This window comes from Salmo salar, chromosome ssa04, assembly GCF_905237065.1.
Source record: "Salmo salar chromosome ssa04, Ssal_v3.1, whole genome shotgun sequence".
Lineage (NCBI taxonomy): Eukaryota > Metazoa > Chordata > Actinopteri > Salmoniformes > Salmonidae > Salmo > Salmo salar.
This window is the reverse complement of record NC_059445.1, coordinates 48,976,455-48,997,046: the sequence shown is the minus strand read 5'-3', so window position 1 is coordinate 48,997,046 and position 20,592 is coordinate 48,976,455. Positions and strand designations below refer to the sequence as shown.

At 41.8% G+C, this 20,592-nt stretch overlaps 1 protein-coding gene across 2 annotated transcripts in view; it reads left to right on the top strand.

Annotated features, from left to right (window-relative positions):
- Nucleotides 1-251: 251 nt before the first annotated feature.
- The window catches only part of LOC100136428 (androgen receptor), a 60,466-nt gene continuing 40,125 nt past the window's right edge, over nt 252-20,592 (top strand). The window contains exons 1-2 of one of the 2 annotated variants that reach the window (XM_014196827.2): nt 252-2,433; nt 12,914-13,065. In XM_014196827.2, the coding sequence (XP_014052302.2) occupies nt 1,007-2,433; nt 12,914-13,065 (1,579 nt within the window). In that variant the 5' untranslated portion in view covers nt 252-1,006. The remainder of the gene's footprint in view (nt 2,434-12,913; nt 13,066-20,592) is intronic. The other variant, XM_014196828.2, reaches the window with a different exon arrangement.

The window sequence follows — 20,592 nt, the reverse complement described above, 5'->3', positions numbered from 1 at the left end:
ATTAGACCTGTGCTCTGCCACTGTATGTCCACTACACTGACTCAGCCAACTCTATCTAACCTTTTTATTATAGGCTACTGTGGGTTGGTCCCGATTTCAACCTTATCTAAGTAAGTAATTGCATGATTTTCATATTTAATATTCACATTGACTGTCTAGCCTACTCCTATCGATATATTTTGAATTACTTTATGTATGCCTACTGGCCTTAATCCAAGGAATGTATTATTTCGTCACTAGGGAATGTTGCCAAACTCACAGTCTGACGGCAAAAAGGAACTCAAGGACTTTGGAAGCGAACTTCGTCCATACACAAACTTGCAGCAAACCAAACATTCTTAAAACCAAGCATTCAACTGTTCTATCGGGGTGTTCAGTTGTTTGATGACTTTTGTAGGTGCTTCACTCGTTTGTAGGCTATACACTTTAAATTAATATTAAACGTTAGCATAGGCCAACTAGCGGAGTTTCATAGGTGAAACAGGCATCGCTTCTCTCCGGAAACGCATTTGCCCTATTGGACACAGACCATTTTTTATCATTGCACACTCTCTCAAGAGGAAGAAAAAACACGATAGAACTCATCGACAGAACTCATCACTTCAGGCAGTTTCATTTTCGCCTTCATGGATGGTGAGCGCAAATCTGTCATGGAGGATATTTCTGCTGGCTATAGGTCAAAATGTATGGATCCGTGAGCAAAATGTTAAACAAATGTTTTATTTATGAAATAACGACATATTCGTTTTCATAAACGTTTTTATCTAAATTGGGTAAATAATGTGTGGTTTAGGCTACAAACTTCTGACAAAAAACAGTTAAATTACGCAATAGGGCAATCCTCCTATTTTTTAGGCTCAGTCTTATTCTTGCCTCATTGTTTTGTTAACTGGAATAGGGCTATGACTTTAAATTCTTATTAATGTGGCCTACTTGATAAATTCCGTTTTCTTAAACATTTTTTCAACTCTGACGGCCTATCAGCGTAAACGCCGTTTTTTGGACTATGGAGATTCCAGTTGGATTAGGAGGAGTTTGTGACTCCCCAAACATAGTTTTTCGCGGACCTTTCCAAAACGTTTTACACAACGTGAAAGCTACACTGCCTAGTAACACTCCTATCACCGAAACCTTGGACTTTTCTAGTTCGTACAGTTTCATGCAGAATAAACACCCCTGGGAGATGCGCCAAACTAACCGGCAATCACCCCGAAAAGAAATATCGTCAGGGACGGCTCGCAATTCTGACATTGAAGTGAGGGAAGATGACAGCATTAGTTTTTCCAGAACACTCGAATCGGATGCAAGTCGTATCCATTTTGCCAAAAGCTCAACAGGAAACAAAACCGGGGTTGCCTCTGTGAACGAATCAGACTATCCAAACGCGAAGGGATACGGATCCTGTCGCTCTGGACCGTTAGCCTGCAACACTAAACAACAGTGCTGTCAACCAGCTGTGCCCCATCACGGAGTGGTGTTAAGTCCTAACAGTTACGCCCGTGTGGCGAACAGTTGTTCCAATTCTGCCTGCACCACCATATCAGAAACGGCGAGGGAGCTCTGCAACGCTGTCTCTGTGTCGCTGGGATTGACCATGGACTTGAATGAGATGAATGACCTGGGACCTAATTACGCACCATCCAGTGCAAATGACCAAAGTCAAGGCAACTATTTGTTTCAGGTGCCTCTATTGAATTGTTCTGGAGCTGAAGAAAACGTCTCCATTACAGAATACAAATGTCCAAGTGAGCGCAATGCCAGGCCACTACAAAGTGATAAACGAGTTGAGATGTTTAAAAGTTCCCCAGCAAATGACCTTACAGAAGAAGTGGCGACAATGGAGCACCTTAGCTCCAGACATCCATCCACAGATGAACAGGAATTTATACTGAATGAAAAGAGTGATGACCCGACTTCAAAAGAAACAGAGAATTCTCTGAATACAAGAGCACGCTCTGCATCTTGTCATTTTGACCCACTGTTGCCAGCACACTTGGCACACTTCAGTCAAACTGACCCAGACAGAATTTCGTCTCATGTCATCCCAGCACATGTCTGTGAAACTGGAGAAACAATGGAGGACAAATATGCTGACTACTTACAACAACAGTACAGTGTCAAGATAAAATATGAGGCCATTAGTAATGAACCTGCCGGAACATCATGGGGCTATCAGTACAACAGGTATAATGACAATGACAACACACAATATGGACCGAGGCAGGGTATGAATCCATACAGTGCGGGACCAGACTCCTCGTTCATTTGTAACCCTTATGAATATGAGCGGGGTGGTGGTCTGGTGCGCAGAGAGCGGCCAACTTCTGAGCAGTGGTACCCGGGCGGGATGCTAGGGAGGATGCCCTATCCCAACTCCCCGTACTTAAAGAATGAGGTCGGTGACTGGCTGGATGTCTCTTACACAGATGCCAGGTAAGAAGGTTATTAAAACTCACAAATTCACAGACACTTTACATTACAGTGCCCTTATTAAGGGGTAATTAACCTACATGTTTAAATGCAGTGTAACAAAGCAATCTTTCACCTGTCACGTTTTACAATGTTATGGGCTGCATAATTCTTCATTCCCTCTTCCAACAGACTATCACAATGTACTTACTCTATAGTAGACTACTGTTATATTTATGATGTATTTGATCAAAAACAAAATCAACGACCCCATTGTCAAATGGTTATATTGCAAATGATATAGTGCTGTATTGTATTATCTTCATGAATGTACAACATCAGTAGTAACAATGACTTCTGCATGAGTTAGACCACTATTGATCCTGAAAACGATAGCTGTGAATGGTGATGAAGGAACAGGAAAAACACCACATTTTACCAGTTCAGATTTTTTAAACATAGAGGAATTGCAAAGTTTCACCTCCATATCTTCATGATCACACTCCAGTCAGCTTTGGGGTTTCCCATTGATGCACATGTCTTTCTCTCAGGGACTTTTTAGACAAGGCAAACAAGGTGATTTGTTAGGCACTTGCTCATTGTCATTACAGCAAATAAAGATGTTATCAGCCTACTTTGTAGCCTACTTTGAGCATCTATAGTTATAAGCTCTGAATAGTGTATGCCCAGAGTGCTTGTCTGTTTTGCTTTTTTAAACAGGATGTTCTAGGCTTCATAAGAACTTACGTAAATGATGTTGTGTGTATATCTTTTCCCTCTGATTTAATTGGACACAAAGCCACAAGCCACATGATTTAAGTATTTGTTGTGTACAGATCCATGGAACAATTCGCAACAGTAAAATAATACATTTGTTAGGCTACTTTGAAAATGAACTGTTTCCAACATAAATTTGGTCAACCTGCATGTAGAATGTGCAACTAATATCATGCAAAATCTCTGCAAAGCAAGCATTGCATTTGTAGTGTCTATATTACACTGAGTACAGTCCTTGAGCAAATGTTAGTTGTCTTAATGTTTTACTCACAGTGGTTTGATGCTTGGTGTAGTTGTAGTAGGATGGATAAAATGACGTGAAAGAGAGCCCTTATTGGACCAAGCATGGTCTGAAGTTCCGTGATCAGGATCATTGCGCAATACTAGAATCCCAATGTTTACTATTCAATATCTGGTTTTACATATTGTTTAAGTTTGAGAAGCAGGAATCTGAAATGACCAGAAAACAGAAATTTTACTTCCTTTCTGAGCAAATTCTTTAGCAAATATCTGAGCAAATGTTGCTAAACATTCATGTTGCTCTCACCTGGAGGTTGACACACTCATTTAACTCCCTGCTCTTTATTTCTGAGGAAAGGTTGCTAAATGAGAGCTGTAACTGTATAGTGTAATAATTTTCATTCAACAGTACTGTATGTGCTCAGAAATTTGCCCAGAGAGGTAGTCAAATCAATCTCAACTTTAAAGGGGAACTGTAATGTTTCAAGAACTTATGATGTAGCCTAAGGAGTAAGAGGAAGACATTATATATAGACAAGATGCTCTGTGAAGATTGACTTCGAAGGGTCAGTAACAATTCAATGAACAGACGTTCTTATCTTACAAGACACCACATACCCTAACACTGAATGGAGGGAGAATCTGTTATCGGTCACAATGTTTTTTATTTCACTCCAAAAATAGCTACCAATGTTCTCAACTCCCATATATTCAGAACAAGAAATGCTATAAAATCATGTTTACAGTATAAACTGTTTACTAACATGATCATATGAGACGTGGGCCTCTATTAATTTAAATTCAGGAAATATCTAAAACAAATTTCTTCCTTCCTGCCCTGTGAGAAATCTTTCTCTAAATCAGACTGATTTGCAGTTCAAATGTGATTACGCAATATACAGTAATCACATAATAATACAGTTGGACACATTCATTCCTTCTGTAAAGCTTGTTAAAGTAAAATACTAATTGTATGTACCATTTTTAAGCATGATAAATTATCATGAAGATATTAAGACATAATTTTTAGATGTGGGTTGAGAGACATGTCTCTGTCTGCAACTTCAAACTCAGCAGTACAGCAATTATGTTCAAGCAGAAGACAAATAAGCATCTCTATAATATCTGTTAAAGGGAGAATTATTTCTCCATTTCAAGATAATAGTGCATCTTTGGTGCCCTTACTTGTTGATTAATTTGCCCTGTAGTTTTCTAATTTGCGATTTGCATTTACAAGATGTTTCTAAGATATTGAAGTGGTATTGGAATTATAATCAAACAATTGCATGTATTGTAATGGGTAGCAATAGCATCAGATTTGCAGGTTTGCGTGTATTCCTCATTTCCACATTGTCAGAAATATGTACGTTTAGGACTACTTTGATTAATGACATGAGATAGAGATAGTTCTACATAAGGTAACTATGGTGATGTACTTTACTGTCCGCTTGACAGCAGCCCAACATTATTCATACACATGGCCTTATTTTAGAATCCCTTTGTCTTTCTTGGAGAGCTCATCTGTATACGTTTTAACATGGTCTAATAGGCCCATTATAACTCATCCCTAGCTTGAGTTCCCATGTGAATTTCATTGTTTATTGAATTACCCCCCATAGACAAAATAGTATTGTCTCTGTCAGAAAATGCTTCACAGTGTGCCATTGACACTTACATTGTTCTGAGCTGCAGTATAACAGCAGTAACTACAATTCAACCAAACATAGACCTAACACATCACATTGAGTGGTTTTAAGAGTGGTATTTTTGTCCATATAAACAGTACCCCCCCCCTTCTGGTGTACATTGTGTGTATACGTTCCTAGAAATATAGCCAGCTTATTACTGTGAAGGTACAACCAGGCCATGCATTTTCAATTACACATGATGTTCTTGTGTGCGGGCGGCAGGTAGCCTAGCGGTTAAGAGCGTTGGGCCAGTAACCGAATGCGCGCTGGTTTGAATCACCAGGCCGGGAAGATGTAAAAATCTGTCATTCTGTCCATGAGCGAGGCAGTTAACCCCCAACAACAACTGCTGCCCGGGCGCCAATGATGTCGATTAAGGCAGCCCTCCGCACCTCTCTGAGTCAGAGGGGTTAGGTTAAATGCAGAAGACACATTTCGGTTGAATGCATTCAGTTGCGCAACTGATTTGGTATCCCCCTTTCCCCATTGTAATAGCTTCCTTGGTTGGATGATTTTATAAGCAATGTACTGTATGATCCAAGGGTATATATTCTTTTAATAGACTGGAACTACACTATATTTACAAGTATGTGGACACCCCTTCAAATTAGTGGATTCAGCTATTTCAACCACACCCATTGCTGACAGGTGTATAAAATCGAGCACATAGCCATGCAATCTCCATAGACAAACATTGGCAGTAGAATGGCCTTACTGAAGAGCTCAATGACTTTCAACTTGTCATCGTCATAGGATGCCACCTTTCCAACAAGTCAGTTTGTCAAGTTTCTGCCCTGCTAGGTCTGCTCCGGTCAAATGTAAAAGCTGTTATTGTGAAGTGGAAACGTCTAGGAGCAACAACGGCTCAGCCGCAAAGTGGTAGTCCACACAAACTCACAGAATGGGACCGTCGAGTGCTGAAGCGCGTAGCGTGTAAAAAAAACGTATGTCCTCAGTTGCAGCACTCACTGACGAGCTACAAACTGCCTCTGAAGCACGGTCAGCACAAGAACTGTTCGTCGGGAGCTTCATTTAATGGGTTTCCATTGCCGAGCAGCCGCACACAAGCCTAAGATCACCACGCGCAATGCCAAGCATCGGCTAGAGTGGCGTAAAGCTCCCCGGAGCAGTGGAAACGTTCTCTGAAGTGATGAAGCACACTTCACCATCTGGCAGTCCGAATCTGTGTTTGGCGGATGCCAGGAGAACGCTACCTGCCCCAATGCGTAGTGCCAACTGTAAAGTTTGGTGGAGGAGGAATAATGGTCTGGGGCTGTTTTTAATGGTTCGGGCTAGACCCCTTACTTCCAGTGAAGGGAAATCTTAATGCTACAGCATACAATGACATTCTAGACGATTCTGTGCTTCCAACTTTGTGGCAACAGTTTGGGGAAGGCCCTTTCCTGTTTCAGCATGACAATGCCCACGTGCACAAAGCGAGGTCCATACAGAAATGATTTGTCGAGATAGGTGTGGAAGAACTTGACTGGCCTGCAAAGAGCCCTGACCTCAACCCCATCGAACACCTTTGGGATGAATTGGAATGTCGACTGTGAGCCAGGCCTAATCGCCAAACATCAGTGCCCCGACCTCACTAATGCTCTTGTGGCTAAATCAAGTCCCCTCAGTAATGTTCCAACGTCTAGTAGAAAGCCTTCCCAGAAGAGTGGAGGCTGTTATAGCAGCAAAGGGGCGACCAACTCCTTATTAATGCCCATCATTTTGAAATGAGATGTTCCACGAGCAGGTGTCCACATACTTTTGGTCAAATAGTGTTTCACCAACCATGTTACATAGATGTACTAGAGGGTACAGTGCCTATAAAAAGTCTACACCGCTCTTGGATTTCTTCGCATTTTGTTACAAAGTAGGATTAAAATTGATTTCATTGTAATTTTTTGTCAACATTCTACACAAAATATACTAATGTCAAAGTGGAAGAAACGTACAAAAATTTGTTTAAGATTAATTAAAAAATAAACACTAATATACCTTGATTACAGCTTTGAGTCTTCATCAGTAAGTCTCATTAGAGCTTTGCATACCCGTATTGTGCAATATTTGCCCATTATTCTTTTCCCAATTTTTCAAGCTCTGTCAGGGTTTTGGGGATAATGACTAGACTGCAATTTACAAATCTTGCAATATATTTTCAAGCAGATTTAAGTCTAAACTGTAACTTGGCCACTCAGGAACATTCACTCTCTTCTTGGTAAGCAACTCCAGTGTCGATTTGGCTTTGTGTTGTAGGTTATTATCAAATCAAACTTTCGGTTCGGTTGGCCATTTTGATTAATTGTTCTGCAGTCTTATGGCTTCGGCGTCAGTCTATGACTTTGGTGACTGGAGTCTTTGACAATTTTTGGGCCTTCCTCTGACACCGCCTAGTATATAGGTCCTGGATGTCAGGAAGCTTGGCCCCAGTGATGTACTGGGCCGTACGCATTACCCTTTATAGCGCCTTACGGTTGCCATTAGCAGTTGCCATACCAGGCAGTGATGCAACCGGTCAGGATGCTCTCAACGGTGCAGCTGTAGAACTTTGAGGATCTGGGGACTCATGCCAAGTCTTTTCAGTCTCCTGAAGGGGAAAAGGAGTTGTCGTGCGCTCTTCACAACTGTCTTGGTGTGTTTGGACCATGATAGTTTGTTGGTGATGTGGACACCAAGGAACTTGAAACTCTCCACCCGCTCCACTTCAGCGCCGTAGATGTTAATTGGGGCCTGTTCGGCCTTCCTTTCCCTATAGTCCACAATCAGCTCCTGCAGAAATTGCTGTTTGATCCTGCTGAAAGAGGAATTCCTCTCCCAGTGTCTGGTGTAAAGCGGACTGAATCAGGTTAGGATTCCTCTAGCATTTTGCCTGTACTTAGCTCCAGTCCGTTTCTTTTCATCCTGAAAAACCCCTCAGTCTTTGCAGATGTCAAGCATACCATTACCATGATGGAGCCACCACCATGCTGAAAATAAGGAGGCACTTACTCTGTGAGGTGTTGTGTTGGATTTGCCCCAAACATAAGGCTTGGCATTGAAGCCAAAAAGTGTATTTCTCTGCCGATTTTTTTGTTTGTTGCAATATTAGTTTAGTGCCTTGTTGCATGTTTTGGAATTTTTTTATTCTGCATATTTGTATTCATCTTTTCACTCTGTCATTTAGGCCATTATTGTGGAGTCACGACAATGTTGTTGATCCACCCATCACAGCCATTGAACTCTGTCGCTGTTTTAAAATCACCTATTGCCTCATGGTGACATCTTTAAGCAGTCTCCGTCCTGTCCTTTAGCTCCGTTCAGAAGGAAGACTGCATCTCTGATGTTTCTGGGTGGTTTGATACATCGTCCATCCATATACATCATCCACAGCATCATTTTTTACTTGACCATGCTTAAAGAGATATTCAATGTCTGATTTGTTGTTTTTACCCATCTACCAATCACTGTCCTTCTTTATGTGGCTTTAAAAAGCTCCCTGGTCTTTTTAGTTGAATCTGTGCTTGAAATGCAATACTTGACTGAGGGACCTTACAGATATTTTATGTACAGTACGTGGAACAGAGGAAGGGGCAGTCATTCAATATAAGTTGATATATAACAAAATATCCTTTGTTAAGCCAAATTTGACTTCTGAAATCTTTTAGGCTTGCCTCAACAAAGGGGATGAATACTTATGCAGCGACTATATGGTAGTTATTTAATTTGTATATATTTTGTTTCACTTTGACATTAGAGTATTTTGTGTGGATCAATGACACAAAAATTACAATTAAATCTATTTCAATCCCACTTTGTAACACAACAAAATGTTAAAAAAGTTAAAGATATAGACTTTCTATAGGCACTGTAAATGTTCAAATTGGCCAGTAATAAGATATATAATGTATATTCTCAATTGAGAATATATACTGTAGTTCCAAAAAGGTCAGTACAGTGAGTAAATAGGAACATGGAAGTGTTGAAAAACAAGATAGACCTCAAAAAGGCTTGTTAGGCAAAGGGTCAATTAAGTTGTCCATTTCTGTTGCAGAAATTATGCTCTGTTTGGTGTGAAAATAGATGTTTGCCTTACTCAGCAGTCACTGGCACCTAACACTTGTATTTTTGGGCTGCTACTTACCTTAAGCTGTCATCACCATGCCTATTTGTATATTTTTCACTATTAATAAAGATGAAGTTGTTCTACATTTTCCACATTATAGCAGCCAACCGTGTTTCCACCCAATATCACACAGGCAGTATAATTCTTTACACTGTATGTCTCAGGTTTAAAATAACAATACAAATGGTTACCACCACATTACATTGACCATATTTACTTAACATTTCAGGGTGAGGGTTTGAGTTTGTAGTTATATTGAAAAATAACTACAACACCTGTTCTTTCCATGACATAGACTGACCAGGTGAGTCCAGGTGAAGCTATGATCCCTTATTTATGTCACCTGTTAAATCCACTTCAATGAATATAGATGAAGGGGAGAAGACAGGTGGGAGGCTTTGGAGTCAACAATGCTTTTGACACCTTGTAGAGTCCATGCCCAGACGAATTGAGGCTGTTCTGAGGGCAAAATGTGGGGTGCAACTCAATATGTGTTCTTAATGTTTTGTACACTCAGTGCATAATTCCTACATTCACTATTCAAAACTAAGAACAAAACTATTCAAAATCATTATGGCATTGTTTTTATACACTCCAATACAAGCGAGTGGCGGCCTGCAATGCAATGGGCTTTTTTGTCTGTGAAAGGTTGTTTTGAATATGTTTAGTCATTTGAGATGGGTGTCTGTTTTCCTACCCTTGTTTGTGTGTGTGTGGGGTGGGGGGTGGGGTGCTCTTTTTGAGAACAAAGGGCTGGATGACCTAATGGTCAGTAGGCCACTGCTGATGGCGATGACCTAACCATCCGATCCACTCATGGTGAATTTACCTGAGATTCTAAATTACTCTCCAAATTGCACCTTAAGCGTGCAAGTGCTGTGCTAATGACAATTCATATGTCAGTCACACACCACCCACAGTGTATTATCTGGATTCCACAGTCTGAAATGTCTAAGTGTTATGATGCAAGATTTATATCAGATCTGGAACTTACAAACCATATGGCTATTACAGTAGCTCCAATTGGCTTATAGGCTACATTCTTCATATCAGCCTTCCTCTACTCCAGCCAATAAGCTTACATAAAATACAGAATAGCTTATTTTGCTCATGTTGAGTAGTCATTCACCTATGCTACATTTCATCGGGGGAAATGTTAGATGTCTGGGTTAGATGGGGTGGGTACAAAGAACATCTGCAAGAATATACTGCTTTGATTCAGTGGAATTCTGTGGGTACATGGCAGGTCTGTGACAGAGTGAACAGTAATTTCTGAAGGAATACAATACAATATAAAAGTTGGACTTTTTGTTTGGTTTCTTGTTTGTTATCCTCAATGATTTTAACAATACAATTTATATGTGGAGATTTTTCTGAGTTGTCAAAATTGTCAGAACCAGTCTGGGTGAAAGGAATTCCACTTTTCTAATCTTTTCCGTTCTGCCTTGCCATGCCATGCCCCAGTTTACATTCATATTCTTACGCCATGTTGACATCCACAGGATATGCCATCAACGTATTAAGGTTCAGAAGTATTATCATCATCACATATCCTCATTTTGGATTTCCAACATTTCCAATTATTTCCTTAAAGGTTTATAGCTAAAGTGGATAAGAGCAGCATAGAGTAACATTTATATCCTTGCATTGATTGCATTAATAATTTCATCACACATTTGAAGTACCTACATTTATTACTGATTTATGATTAACCAGATCAGTCAATCTCAATATCTATGGATTAATTAACCAGTATTACCCCTAGTTTTGTCAATGATCACGAAGGGGTGTGTGTGGCTAATTTCCAGGAAAACTAATTTCATGCAATCCTATGCATTTTGCTGTGGCTAATTCTATGTTCTTATGCTCAAATAGTATAACAAAACCAATCGGGACCCCAATCAGGGCCCCTGGGCATGTGCCCTGTGTGCCACGTCAGTAATCCAGCCATGACAAAAATACTCTTAAATACATTATTTTTAGAATGTTCAATTCTCCCTTAGTTTCTAGCTTTTATTTGGGTGAGTTCTAGTTCTCAAAGATTATATTATTTAAAAATATATAGTTGGTGGTGCGTGAATATATGGGAAACACTGAATTACTTCAATCTCCCAGTAACATCAGACCAGGTCACCAGAACAGAATTATACTCATCATATTAAGGCACTGAAACTGAGCTTTGTGCTTTATTCTCTAACAGCTGGCCTTTCTGGCCCTAGATTCTGCCGAAGAGCCAGTGGGCATTTAGCCTACTGCTGATACTGTAGAGAGGACTGTTTTGCTGCTTGGTTATAAGATTTGTCCTTGTGTTTTTTACATAGAGCCTTGACACCTAACGCTATACGTCATTGAGGTATAGTTATGTCTGTACACACTGTCCAATCTCTTCCTGTGCTAACAGCTGCAGTAGAGCACCCCTCTTGCCCCCCTTGGCCCTGGCACTGCTGTTCACACCTTTCCCACACTCTCAAGTCATCACACCCTCTGCCCAGCTCTAATCAGATAAATTCTTACCCAGTCTGGTTCACCCGATGAGGATCTCACTCAGAAACTGTGAATCTGAGGGAGAAAAGTGAAAATGCTTAAATAATCTGGATCTGTGAATCAAATGAACTTTCACTATTTCTAAAGAACCACACAAATAGGGTATACACTTGATGGCAGTAGTATTGCACATAAGGCCTCAATGTGAGGAGTCGTATAGAATGCCAGCCAGAGGCAATCGCGTTTAATTTTGATCAGGGACCATGGTCCAGATTGGGTGTCAGCTTTTGTGTGGGGTGTTAAGTGTCAGTGGCGTATGCACTGAGATACCAAACATTAGGAACACTTTCTTAATATTGAGTTGCACCCCCCCCCTTTTGCCCTCAGAACAGCCTCAATTTGTTGGGGCATGGACTTTACAAGGTATCAGAAGCATTCCATAGGGATGCTGACCCATGTTGACTCCAATGCTTCCCACAGTTGTGTCAAGTTGGCTGGATGTCCTTTGGGTGGTGGACCATTCTTGATACACATGAGAAAGTTGAGTGTGAATCAATCAAACCTGTGCGCTTGGCACCTACTACCATACCCAGTTCAAAGACGCTTAAATATTTTGTTTTGCCCATTCACCCTCTGAATGGCACACATACACAATCCATGTCTCAATTGTCTCAAGGCTTAAAATCTTTCTTTAACCTGTCTCCTCCCCTTCATCTACACTGATTGAAGTGGATTTAACAAGTGACATAAATAAGGGATCATAGCTTTCACCTGTATTCACCTAGTCAATCTATGTCATGGAATGTATGTGTTTTGTACAGTCAGTGTATATCACCATGTTTATTTTTAGCAAAAGAACAACTTGCTTAAGCGACGTGCCCTTCATAATGTTAGCAATTGTTCTGTGCTTGTCAATTTGTCATATCATGACAATCAACCTCTGCTGTTACACTATTGTAGTTTTGATTCATTTGAATATTCCATTAGTCCATTCTCAATGGTTTCACCCCTGAAGGAAACATTACAGGCTTCAAGCATTGGGTTATGGTCACTTCTGTTAAAATGTCAGGAAACAGCTTATCAGAGTGTATGTAGTGGCAAAAGAGAGAAGCAGAGGGTAATAGGAACACGTACTTATTGAATGATGCTGTTGAGTAATTCTGTACTGTTTGTGTGTTTGTTTGTGATGTTTCTAAAAGCCTTTAATATGTTCCTAAAGGTTTGACGGTGGCAGAGACCACATGTTCCCCATGGAGTTCTTCTTCCCGCCCCAGAGGACCTGTCTGATCTGTGCAGATGAAGCATCTGGCTGCCACTATGGAGCGCTAACCTGTGGCAGCTGCAAAGTGTTCTTCAAGAGAGCTGCAGAAGGTAAGACTTGATAAAGTAATATGCCATTGCACCTCTCCACACAGAAGAAAGAGCAGAGCATCAATGGTGGAAATGGGGTCCATAAACCAGATCCACCTCTCATGCTTTTTGGAAATAATGTATTAGATATAATGATGCCATAAGAAAAATTGTTCTTAATCTCTATGTATTTCAAAGGAAAATACCCAAGGTCCATAGTATTGACATGGTTTATTTGGAATAGGTCAAAACCAATCTATGTACATTTTTTACAAAATTGCCAGAAGTTACATTCATCCTAGTCTTCCCATCTGGGAAATCCTCATATGGAAAGTCATTACATTTTTTCAGTGAATCAACCTGTGAGTCATATGACATATGAAATCCTGTTTCTGAGAAAAGCTCATGATTATGAGCAGGGATGGGCACAGCTAATCGAATATTCAGATATCTGCCCTGACATCGGTATACTACTTTTCCCACTTCAAATGCAATTACAGTCACGCACATAACATAGTTTCTACAAGACCTGACACATATCAATAAAAAACAATCACCAGAAACTCCCAGCGCATACATGGGTTGGTTGTTTAGCAACAAAACCGACGTTTGCGCAACTGCGGGGCAAAACAGACAGGGTTGGCTTAGATTGTTGACAACATGTAAATTACACTGAACAAAAATATGAACGCAACATGTAAAGTGTTGGTTCCATGTTCCATGAGCTGAAGTAAAAGATCCCAGAAATGTTCCATATGCACAAAAAGCTTATTTCTCTCAAATTTGGTGCACAAATTTGTTTAGGTCCCTTTTAGTGAGCATTTCTCCATTGCCAAAATAATCCATCCATCTGACAGGTGTGGCATATCAAGAAGCTGATTAAATAGCATGATCATTACTAGGGTTGCACATTTTGGGGAATATTCAGAGGTGGAAACTTTCAGTGGGAATATATGGGAATTAATGGAAATATTTGCAAATGAATATGAATACCATTTAAATGTAGATGTTTTATGCATTGGATATATTTACCATATCATATGGAGACAGAAACATAAACCTTTTACCTTATCATAAGTAGACATAATTGCAAATTATTAAATCCCTCCAATAGAATAAAAAAAACTATTTAATTACGAATTGAACTTTAATTAAATGAGTTTATTCTTCACATGGGATGATTTCACTGAACAACAAAAGAAAGGGAATATTGAATGATCCCCAATGATCTCTCGCATCTCCCAAAAACGTTTTCAACATACATCTGTAAAATGATAGTCTAGAAACTGAAGTTTTGGTTGTCTTTCTCTCAGGCTTCCATGTCTTCTCCCTGGACCTCCTTAATGTCCACTTCTTGAACATCAGACTCTGAGGCCTCATCTTCACTGTCACTTTCCAACCTTGTTGTGGATGGCTCGTTGTCAGGCTCAAAAAGCGATCCACAAAGTCCCTTCCACCAGGTGGTTGATGAGATATGTTGGCCCGACTGCCATATTGCATCTCCATCACAAAGCACTTGCTTGGAATTATACTTCGCCAGACTGCCAAGAACCTTGCCCTCATCCAGGCCAAGGTGACGAGACACAGTAGTGATGACACCATAGGGCTTGTTGATCTCTGCACCAGACAGGGTGCTCTTGCCAGCATACTTGGGGTCCAACATGTACGCTGTGGCGTGTATGGGCTTCAGACAGAAGTCTTCATGCTTTTTGATGTATTTTAGAACTGCAGTTTCCTCTGCTTGGAGCAACAGTGAAGTGGACAGGGCAGTACGGATTTCTTCTCTTACATTTGCAAGCAGTCTGAACATCAGACAGGATGGCATTGTCTCCCTCAATCCGTGCAATGGCTACTGCTATAGGTTTCAGGCTGCTTACCACTCTCTCCCAAAATACATCATCCAGGAGGATCCTCTTGATGGGGCTGTCTATATCGGCAGACTGTGATTTGGCCATTTCTTGGAGAGACTCCTTCCCCTCCAGGAGACTGTCAAACATGATGACAACACCACCCCAACGGGTGTTGCTGGGCAGCTTCAATGTGGTGCTCTTATTCTTCTCACTTTGCTTGGTGAGGTAGAGTTCTGCTATAACTTGATGACCCTTCACATACCTAACCATTTCCTTGCCTCTCTTGTAGAGTGTATCCATTGTTTTCAGTGCCATGGTGTCCTTGAGGAGCAGATTCAATGCATGAGCAGCACAGCCAATGGGTGTGATGTGAGGGTAGGACTCCTCCACTTTAGACCAAGCAGCCTTCATGTTCGCAGCATTGTCTGTCATCAGTGCAAATACCGTCTGTGGTCCAAGGTGATTGATGACTGCCTTCAGCTCATCTGCAATGTAGAGACCGGTGTGTCTGTTGTCCCTTGTGTCTGTGCTCTTGTAGAATACTGGTTGAGGGGTTGAGATGTAGTAAATTATTCCTTGCCCACGAACATTCAACCACCCATCAGAGATGATTGCAATACAGTCTGCTTTCTCTATGATTTGCTTGACCTTCACTTGAACTCTGTTGAACTCTGCATCCAGCAAATGAGTAGATACAGTTGCATACACAGCTCGAGCAAGACATTCATCAGCATTTCTCTGACTACGTTCCTCCATTGAGTCAAAAAAACTTCTGATTCCAGGAGGACCATGAGCTGTTGCTATCGATAAGCTGTCTGATTCATAAATACAGATAAATAGTTAAGCAGTTAGATTAAACAACCCTTTAGTAAGGTAAATGTTATAAAATTAAACATGTATGGAAACAGGGGAATTAACACTCTTCAGTTAGCAGGCTCAAGCAAGCTAAAACCCACATGGTAGCAAAAACTAACTAGCAGAAATTGTTAACAAGTTAGAAATTATTTAAACACACTTTGCTGTAGGCTACTATTTACTAGTTAACAAAAAAATAATGTATGTCAGATAAAATATATTCACCCCACCCAGTATTGTAATCAAAACTTACCAGAAAGCATGTAGTCCTTGGCTCAGACAGTGTGGGCTCAATAGCATCTCATTAGTGTGCAAGATCTTGAGAATCGGCTGTACATGTGATGGAAGAGTGCACTTCACATGTGATGGAAGAATGCACTGTGCATGCAGAGGGTTGCAATTCCATTGAATTGGGGATAGTTTAACCAAAATATGCACATCGCGCACTGCTCCCGAGCATACTACTCGCCAATGTCCAGTCTCTTGACAAGGTAGATGAAATCCAAGAAAGGGTTGCCTTCCAGAGAGACATCAGAGATTGGAACGTTCTTTGTTTCACGGATACATGGCTCACTCGGGATACGTCATCAGAGTCGGTACAGCCACCTGGCTTCTTCACGCATCGCGCCGACAGAAACAAACATCTCTCTAGTAAGAAGAAGGGCGGGGGTGTATGCCTTATGATTAACGAGATGTGGTATGATCAAAACAACATACAGGAACTCAAGTCCTTTTGTTCACCTGACCTAGAATTCCTTACAATCAAATGCCGACCGCATTATCTACCAAGAGAATTCTCTTCGATCATAATCACAGTAGTGTATATCCCGCCCCAAGCAGACACATCGACGGTCCTGAAAGAATTTCATTTGACTCTATGTAAACTGGAAACCACATACCCTGAGGCTGCATTTATTGTTGCTGGGGATTTTAACAAGGCTAATCTGAAAACAAGGCTCCCTAAATGTTATCAGCATATCAAATGCGTGACCCGTGCTGGCAAAACCCTGGATCATTGTTATTCTAACTTCCGCGACGCATATAAAGCCCTCCCCCGCCGCCCTTTCGGAAAAGCTGACCACGACTCCATTTTGTTGCTCCCAGCCTATAGACAGAAACTAAAACAGGAAGCGCCTGTGCTCAGGTCTGTTCAATGCTGGTCCGACCAATCGGATTCCACGCTTCAAGATTGCTTCGTTCACGTGGACTGGGATATGTTCTGCATAGCGTCGGACAATAAAATTGATGAATACGCTGATTCGGTGAGCGAGTTTATTAGCAAATGCATCATTGATGTTGTACCACAGCGTTTAATAAAACATTCCCCAGCCAGAAACCGTGGATTGATGGCGGCATTTGCGCAAAACTGAAAGTGAGAACCACTGCTTTTAATCAGGGCAAGGTGACCGGAAACATGACCGAATACAAACAGTGTAGCTATTCCCTCCGCAAGGCAATCAAACAAGTATAGAGACAAAGTAGAGTCGCAATTCAACGGCTCAGACACGAGAGGTATGTGGCAGGGTCTACAGTCAATCATGGACTACAAAAAGAAAACCAGCCCCGTCGTAGACCATGATGTCTTGCTCCCAGACAAACTAAACAACTTCCTTGCTCGCTTTGAGGACAACACAGTACCACTGACACGGCCCGCTACCAAAACCTGCGGGCTCTCCTTCACTGCAGCCAACGTGAGTAAAACATTTAAACGTGTTAACCCTCGCAAGGCTGCTGGCCCAGACGGCATCCCCAGTCGCGTCCTCAGAGCATGCGCAGACCAGCTGGCTGGTGTGTTTACGGACATATTCAATCAATCCTTATCCCAGTCTGCTGTTCCCACATGCTTCAAGAGGGCCACCATTGTTTCTGTTCCCAAGAAAGCGAAGGTAACTGAGCTAAATGACTATCGCCCCGGAGCACTCACTTCCGTCATCATGAAGTGCTTTGAGAGACTAGTCAAGGACCATATCACCTCCACCCTACCTGACACCCTAGACCCAGTCCAATTTGCTTACCGCCCCAATAGGTCCACAGACGACACAATCGCAATCGCAATCACACTGCACATTGCCCTAACCCATCTGGACAAGAGGAATACCTATGTAAGAATGCTGTTCATCGACTACAGCTCAGCATTTACCACCATAGTACCCTCCAAACTCGTCATTAAGCTTGAGACCTTGGGTCTCGACCCCGCCCTGTGCAACTGGGTCTTGGACTTCCTGACGGGCCGCCCCCAGGTGGTGAGGGTAGGTAACAACATCTCCCCGCTGATCCTCAACACTGGGGCCCCACAAGGGTGCGTTCTCAGCCCTCTCCTGTACTCCCTGTTCACCCATGACTGTGTGGCCATGCACGCCTCCAACTCAATCATCAACTTTTCAGACGACACTACAGTGGTAGGCTTGATTACCAACAACGACGAGACGGCCTACAGGGAGGAGGTGAGGGCCCTCGGAATGTGGTGTCAGGAAAATAACCTCACACTCAATGTCAACAAAACAAAGGAGATGATCGTGGACTTCAGGAAACAGCAGAGGGAGCAGCCCCATCCACATCGACGGGACAGTAGTGGAGAAGGTGGAAAGTTTTAAGTTCCTTGGCGTACACATCACAGACAAACTGAAATGGTCCACCCACACAGACAGCGTGGTGAAGAAGGCGCAGCAGCGCCTCTTCAACCTCAGGAGGCTGAAGAAATTTGGCTTCTCACCAAAAACACTCAAACTTTTACAGATGCACAATCGAGAGCATCCTGTCGGGCTGTATCACCGCCTGGTACGGCAACTGCTCCGCCCACAACCGTAAGGCTCTCCAGAGGGTAGTGAGGTCTGCACAATGCATCACCGGGGGCAAACTACCTGCCCTCCAGGACACATACACCACCCGATGTCACAGGAAGGCCAAAAAGATCATCAAGGACAACAACCACCCGAGCCACTGCGTGTTCACCCCGCTATCATCCAGAAGGCGAGAACAGTACAGGTGCATCAAAGCGGGGACCGAGAGACTGAAAAACAGCTTCTATCTCAAGGCTATCAGACTTTTAAACAGCCATCACTAACATTGAGTGGCTGCTGCCAACATACTGACTCATCTCTAGCCACTTTAATAATAAAAAAAATTATGTAATAAATGTATCACTAGCCACTTTAAACAATGGCACTTTATATAATGTTTACATACCCTACATTACTCATCTCATATGTATATACTGTACTCTATACCATCTACTGCATCTTGCCTATGCCGTTCGGCCATCGCTCATTCATATATTTTTATGTACATATTCTTATTCATTCCTTTACACTTGTATGTATAAGGTAGTTCTTGTGAAATTGTTAGGTTAGATTACTTGTTAGATATTACTGCATGGTCGGAACTAGACGCACAAGCATTTCGCTACACTCGCATTAACATCTGCTAACCATGTGTATGTGACAAATAAAATTTGATTTGAAGATCTAGAATTGAATGTGTATCCCACAAAAAAGGTTCACTGTTATAAGCTAACTTTTTTGATGAATTTAAGCAAAATCCCACCAAATTTCCCCATTAGAAATTTCAGAAAATAAAAAAAAAGCTTCTGGCAATAAAAGGTCACTCTAAAATGTTTTGTCACACAACACAACACAATGCCACAGTGTGCAGTTGGCATGCTGACTGCAGGAATGTCCACCAGAGCTGTTGCCAGATAATTCAATATTAATTTCTCTACTATAAGCCTCCTCCAATGTTGTTTTAGAGATGGCAGTACGTCCAACCGGCCTCACAACCGCAGACCACGTGTATGGCGTTGTGTGTGTGTGGCGTTGCAGACCACGACGATGGCAATTTGTCGATGGCAATTTGAATGCGCAGAGATACTGTGACAAGATCCTGAGGCCCATTGTCATCCCATTCATCCGCCACCATCACCTCATGTTTCAGCATGATAATGCACGGCCCCATGTCACAATGATCTATACACAATTCCTGGAAGCTGAAAATGTCCCAGCTCGTCCATGGCCTGCATACTCACCAGACATGTCGCACATTGAGCATGTTTGGGATGCTCTGGATTGATGTGTACAACAGCGTGTTCCAATTCCCGCCAATATCCAGTAACTTCGCACAGGCATTGAGGAGGAGTGGTACATCATTCCACAGGCCATAATCAACAGCCTTATCAACTGCGAAGGAGATTATCTCAGCTCACTGGTCACCATAGCAACACCCACCCATAGCACGCGCTCCAGCAGGTATATTTCACTGGTCATCCCCAAAGCCAACACTTCCTTTGGCCGCCTTTCCTTCCAGTTCTCTGCTGCCAATGACTGGAACGAATTGCAAAAATCACTGAAGCTAGAGTCTTATATCTCTCTCTCTAACTTTAAGCATCAGCTGTCAGAGCAGCTTTCCGATCAGTGAACCTGTACACAGCCAATCTGTAAATAGCACACCCAACTACCTCATCCCCATTTGTTACTTATCCTCTTGCTCTTTTGCACCCCAGTATCTCTACTTGCACATCATCTGCACATCTATCACTCCAGTGTTAATGCTAAATTGTAATTATTTTGCCTCTATGGCCTATTTATTGCCTTACCTCCCTACTCTTCTACATTTGCACACACTGTACATAGATTTTTCTATTGTGTTATTGACTGTCACGGCTGTCTGAAGAAGTAGACCAAGGCGCAGCGTGTTGAGTGCTCATATTTAATTTTAATCGAGACACTTTGAACAAAACAAGAAAATGACAGCCAAACAGTTCTGTCAGGTATAACAAAACACTAAACAGAAATTAACTACCCACAAGGACACGTGGGAAAAAGGGCTACCTAAGTATGGCTCTCAATCA